The sequence below is a fragment of the Hipposideros armiger genome, unplaced genomic scaffold (genome assembly GCF_001890085.2).
Source record: "Hipposideros armiger isolate ML-2016 unplaced genomic scaffold, ASM189008v1 scaffold_88, whole genome shotgun sequence".
NCBI lineage: Eukaryota > Metazoa > Chordata > Mammalia > Chiroptera > Hipposideridae > Hipposideros > Hipposideros armiger.
Window position 1 is genome coordinate 4,103,783 of NW_017731438.1, and position 6,053 is coordinate 4,109,835.

Here is a 6,053-nt window from a genome sequence, read left to right on the forward strand (position 1 = left end):
CCAGGATGTGCCCCTTGCATGGGACCAGGGAATCGAGATGGCTGTAGATTGAAAGATGGCTGACAGTCATGCCAGCTTGGCCTTTCCCAGCCTCTTTGCACTCCCTAAGATATCCAAGAACCAATCCTGTCCTGGAAGAGATGAGGAATCAATGTACCCTCCCTCATTTGCCTGAGCTTTCTGAGCTCAGAGGTTTGGAGGCAGCTGGCTGACCGTAGAGGAACTGAGACAAGCCAGGGGTTCAAGAAGCCACTGATTTTAATGGGGATGAGAGGGTTGGGAAGGGACCGACCAGGTGGCGGGATGGTAAGCAGTGCATCTGCTCATCTCCCAGCCTTGGCTAGTCTTGGTGTGTGGAAAGGAGAGGAGCTCTGAGCACCCTCTTCTTAGGCATGGGGTCCTCAGGGAGAAGTGTGGGGAAGGAGAAAGGACACACAGAACACAGGGAGAGACCTTAACGGCCTCCAAGCGGTGAAGGTGGGACAAGACTGCACGTCTGTGTATATGTTCAGAGGACGAGGGAGCTGGGCTGGAGGCAGGAAAGGATCAGAGGGGTTGAGCAGTGAAGCAGCCTGTAAAACTAGACTGTCCACAAAATACAAACTGGTTCGTTGGGCACACCTTCCCCCTCCACCCCGGCCTCCCTCATCCTTGTCCCTGAGGGGCTGCCTTTCTGCTGGTCTCGCTTCTACTTCTTCCGCCCGATCTGTGCCATCAGATGGGCGTTGGCCGCTGCCTTGGCTCTCAAGTTCTTGGCCTTGGCGATGTTGAAGAGGATGTTCATGATGTTAGTGGGGACATCGAGGGACAGAGTGAGCTTGGAGCGCCGGTCACTCTTGGCCTTGTTCTGGGACAGCCTCCCTCTGGGCTGCGCTGGGGACAAGTACTTGTACCGTGGGTTTCCAGCTTCACTGCCACCCCCAGGGAAGGTCCTTTTGTCCTTGTCGTCTTCCTCCTCCTCCCTCTCCTCTTCCTCTCCTGAGGATGGATCTGGGCTGAGCAGGTAGGGGGAGCCTCTCTTGCTCAGCAGGGGTGCATCCTTCAGCTGGACGTTTTTGGCCTCAGACAGGGCTGTGTTGATGCAGCGGAAGATGGACTCGGCTTTGTCCAATTTACAGGCTGGGCTTGGCCTGGGGGCCCCTAGGAGCAGCAGCAGCAGCGGCAGGAAGTGGGCTGACACCAGCATCTCTCCCTGTGGTGGAAAGGAGGGAAGTAGGAAGGGGTGTGACAAGGGCTCAGGGCTCAGAAGGACACGGGTTCAAATCCTATAGGGCTTTGTTAATGTTCTACTATGTTTCTCAAGGTATAGTCTCTGGACCAGTAGCAGCAGCAGCAGCTGGGCCTGGTTTAGGGTTTGCAGGGTGAAAGAAAGGCAACTTTACAGAGAAAAGACATCTTTGCTTCTCACTAAAGTCTAATTCCTAAGCGAGTTTCTCCTCTTCCATGCTTTGGGTACTTTGGCTGTCACCTATAGTGGAACAGCACAAGTGTTGACATTTCCCTGCTACCTGCTAGATTTAAGGGGTTAAGCTCTGTGTCTATACTTTTCTCATTTGGATTCCTGAAACTCAACCATTCTTTAGGGTGGTTACAGCAGTACCTTCTTCGGGTGCTTTAAAGATACACCCTTACTTCTGAGAGCTGCGACAGGCTCTCGTCCTAGGAAACTAGGCGGGCTGGAAATTCAGAGCACCTATGGGGGTGGGGGATACTCAAAGGGAAAGGCTACAGGCAGTGAAGGCAGAGGGCAAATGCTGGATTCCACAGCTCTGCCCCAGGTGGGGAAGGCAGAGTTAATCCCCATTCTACCCAGTTAGTCTGCAAACACCGGGAAGAAGTTGAATTAATAAATGAAGAATTTAATAGATATGTATGATATTGGGGGGAAGTGGGGCGGTGGATTGGGGGAGGGGGGTTGTCACTTCGAGGGGTAAAAAGTATAACTATTGCAGTGTGTTGTACAGCTGAAACTAATTCTAAAAAATGTGTATTTCATAATAAAAAATAATGAAAAGAAAACAAACAAACAAACAAACAAAAAACAGAAAAAGAAGAATTTAAAAACATTTCATAAAACAGTGGCTGCAGAATCTAGGGAACATTTAAGCATTTCAAAAGGTATAATAATGAGTATAGGAGTGAGCTTGTTTTCATTTTGCAGACTCGTGGAAGTGTTTGTCACACACACACACACACACACACACACACACACACACACACACCTCTGAATGCAAATCACCCTCAAAGTGAGCATTGAGAGTTTATAACTAAAAGGCTCTTCCCCTGAAGAAGGAAGAACAGCAAGGAGAAAGCTGACATGTTATAGGTAACACTGGTGATTGGCAGTATTCATATTACTGCTGTATTATTTAATCCATTCTCAGAAGTGGGGTGCGTGTGTGTGTGTGTGTGTGTGTGTGTGTGTGTGTGTGTGTGTGTTTGCTAGATTGCTATGTTTGAGGAGAAAATTGTAAAGAGGATTTCTCCAAAAACTTGGGCATGAAACATCCATCTTTATGGTCCCTCCCCTTCACTGGTGGCACCTAGTCATTGCAGATATCTGTCCTCTTCCACCAGTGCAGCAAGGGGCAAAGGACTCTGGGCTTTGAGGGCAGAGGACCTGCGTTTGAAGCTTCCCTCACTCTCTTGATTACCTTGGGTGAATCTCTTAACCTGTCAGTGGCCACATCCTAAAAAAGAGGCATTACCTGCCTCACAGGTGTATTGAGAGAATGAAGGGAGATGAAAAGGTGAGAGAGGCTGGCACATGAAAAGCCAGAAATGCAGACATCCCCCCGTCCCAGCCCCTGTCCCCATTTGTAAAGTATTACTGAGGGCCGCTTTTCATGTTCACAACTGAATTCTGTTCAGAAAAATAGATTTGTAAGAACCCATTCTGCCTCCGATCTATTAACTTTTGCAAAGCAGGTGTCTCTATACCCACAAAGAGGATCATTTTGTCCCCTAGGAAACTTCCCCATGGTCTCTTTGGGGCCATTTCTCTTTATTTAAAGCACTGTGGTGTTCAGCACTGTCTTGCAGCTTTCGTCTCTCACCCATGTCCCGTCCCCACCCAGCACTTCCTGTCTAATTTAGGGCAAATATATTTATCCTTCATAAAGAAGTCCCCAGCCAAAATCTTACCAAGAGTGGACTTCCCTCCGAAGTGGAGATGCTCAGAGAGGCAGGCACAGCTTCAGGACCAGGAGGTCTGCTCTGAGCACATCCCCCTGAACTTCTGTCTCTGCTGGGGTCGCCGGCTCCTTTTCTTGTATTGTTTCCTCTCTATGGAGACCGCTCCACTCCCTCGTGTGCGTATATAAAAGTGAGAGATCACAGGGTGGGTCGTAATTCCAGACGTAGTGTCTACACGGGGATGCAATATTGTTTAAAATACAACCAGAACCAGCTGTCCGCGTCATGGAGATGACAGACACTCTGTATCCTTGACCCCTCCTACCTGCCTTCCCTCCCAACCCTCCCCTCCTCCTGCCCTGGCAACTTGCTTCATTGATAAAAAGAAAAAACACTGTTAGGCTGAGAGGCAGTTTCTTTGATGAGTTTTCTTTCTGATCTTAGTTCTTACTAATTTCAGCCTTTCTACATCCCCATCACCCTAACCCACCTTTTGGAAATCTAGAACCAGGACCTGCTTTGAAGGTAGCAAAGGAGACTTGAAGTTCATCTGTCGTCTTGTACTTCTTGTGGGTTCTGATATGTGGTGTTTTTTCACAAAGCTCAATATATTTGTCTTATCAAAGGGCTCGCAAAGTGGCAAATACAATGTACCTAGAGCTTTTGATGGGAAAGCACTTGATTTTTACCCATTTATTTATTCATTCATCCAATATTTTGGCATATTCATCCAATACCTGCTGAGTGCCAGGTATTGCCAGGACCCTCAGGAATTCAAGGGGTAAGTTGCTGCCCCTGTTCTTACAGGGCACTTGCAGTTTAGAAAGATATATAAAAGCAGAGCAATGCCACAGCACAGAAGGGTGCATCCCTGTCCTGGTCACTCAAGACAGGTGACTTGTGTCACGAGAGGAGAGCAGAGGGTTTCAGACAGAAAGGAGGTTTGGATGGAGAGAACAAGTGACATTGAGAGGGACTGGTGGCAGGAAGGTGAGTGGGAGATAGGCTGGCCACAGGGTTTGGGAGGCTGGTTCACACTGGGAAGTACTCTGAATGCGGGCTAGGGGGTTTGGATTTTATTCCAAATGTAATTAAGTGACCCCTTATTTCATAGATGAAGACACTGAGGCTATGAAAGAAGTGACTTGCCAGAGATTACACAGGCACTTGTTGACAGAGTCAGCGTGAGAATCCAGGTCCCACGTGGACCATGAGCTCTTTTCACGTCCACCTGGAACCTCGTGCTTCGCTGTCCACTCTGAAGGGCCACACAAGACCCACATTCTCTCCAGGCCTTCGTCCTGGGCCACAGACCCCCATCCTGGATGGGCACTCCTCTCTCTTGAAATTCCCCCAGATAAAGAGGTAAGTGGATTTCTGGAGTTATCAGAGCTCTTTAATGCTCACATGCATTTTGTGGAACAAATGGAAAGTCTTTGTCGAGAGGGACTCTAAGCCCCCTTCAGTTTCAGCCTTCATCACAGATGTGAGAAATTGGACCTCACTCCTGCTTCTTCTTTCGGAGCTGTCTGCTGGGATTCTTGAGATTACTGGACACACAAAACTAGGATATCTAACCCAAATTCATTCATTCATTCATTCATCCATTCATTCATATATTCTAGTCTTTGGTAGCTTTCCCACCCCCATTTCAGATAAATAGGCAGTAATGGAATTTGTGTAGGTTGAGGGAGAGATAGTTGTAAACATGAGTTTAACTCCTTTTGCTGCCATTCTGAGCTCTGGAGTACCCGGGAGGCAGTCCTTCGAAGATACCAACCCCAACCGTTGGTATTCCTAGGGTGGGGTTTCTCAACCTTAACATTGTTGACATTTGGGGCCAGCTATAGCTGTGGGGGGGCTGTCCTGAGTATTGTAGAGTGTTTAGCAGTGTCCCTCTACCTATTAGATGCCAGTAGCACACAGTCCTCTGCCCAGCTGTGACAACCAAAAATATCTCCAGATATGTCCCCTGGGGGCAAAATTGCCCCCAGTTGGGACCACTGCCCTAGAGTATGGGATTTAGAAAGAGACAATAAACATTAGCTTCTTTTCTTTTTCTTTTTTTTCTTTTTTTTAGCTGAGCCATCCTGCCACCTGTTGGCAGCTCAGCGGCAGCTCAGCACAGGCCCATGTGGGAATCAAACCAGTGACTCTGTTGCTCAGAGCTCGCACTCTTGAGCAAGCTCTTAATCAACTGAGCCACTTGGCTGGCCCAGCTTCTTTTCTTACCAATCTGCCCTGTCTCCTCTCAATTTCCTAGAAAGCTTACTCGCCCTCCCCATCCCCACACACACCCAATGCCAAAGCTCCACAGGACTGAGCATCTTGCTGTTGGTGGCCTTTAACAAGGCCTCTGAGCCCACCACACCCTCCTCCAGACAGATGGGCCCACAGGTTCCCACTGGCCCATCTTGGGTTGGCCTTGGGGTTGGCAGATGCTCCCAGGAGCTTCTGCATGGAGTAGGCATGGTTCCCCACCGGATCCTCACAGACCTGGAGGGTGAGGAAGGAGGCTGTCCTAAAGGCACTTGCGATTGAAACCTCAAGAAGCAGCCTATTTGCTTTGCAACTTGAAACGTCTTCTAGTTGCATCTGATGGAGGCTTGGAGATAGCCTTGGACAGAAAGAGGGTGATTGGCGAGCAAAAATCCCCAGGCTGTCATTTCCAGTAAACAATCATTTATTTCCCTCCTCACCCTCGTTGAAGTGTGTGTGTGGTGTTCTGCTCTGCTTGCACTTTTTCTGGCTGTGTGAGCCATTGGTATCTTTTGTGGATTCAGCATCAGAAGATTGTTCAGTCATGTAAATGTAAATATTCTGTAGAGTATGGAGGGCCCGTGTGGGAAGCGAAAAGCTGATTGGCATCATATAGGAATGGTTTATATTTATAAAATTTCTCTAAAGTGCTCAAAGCA

At 48.4% G+C, this 6,053-nt stretch overlaps 1 protein-coding gene across 1 annotated transcript; it reads right to left on the reverse strand.

Annotated features, from left to right (window-relative positions):
* Window positions 1–349: 349 nt before the first annotated feature.
* On the reverse strand, window positions 350–1,186 carry UCN3 (urocortin 3). Its single transcript, XM_019644538.1, has one exon. It carries the CDS (start codon window positions 1,184–1,186, stop codon window positions 689–691), a length of 498 nt encoding a protein of 165 aa, XP_019500083.1. The 3' UTR covers window positions 350–688.
* Window positions 1,187–6,053: the final 4,867 nt, after the last annotated feature.

What these genes read in the sequence shown, in the direction of transcription:
- UCN3 (XM_019644538.1), bottom strand. Translation starts at nt 1,186, where the DNA reads ATGCTGGTGTCAGCCCACTTCCTGCCGCTGCTGCTGCTGCTCCTAGGG.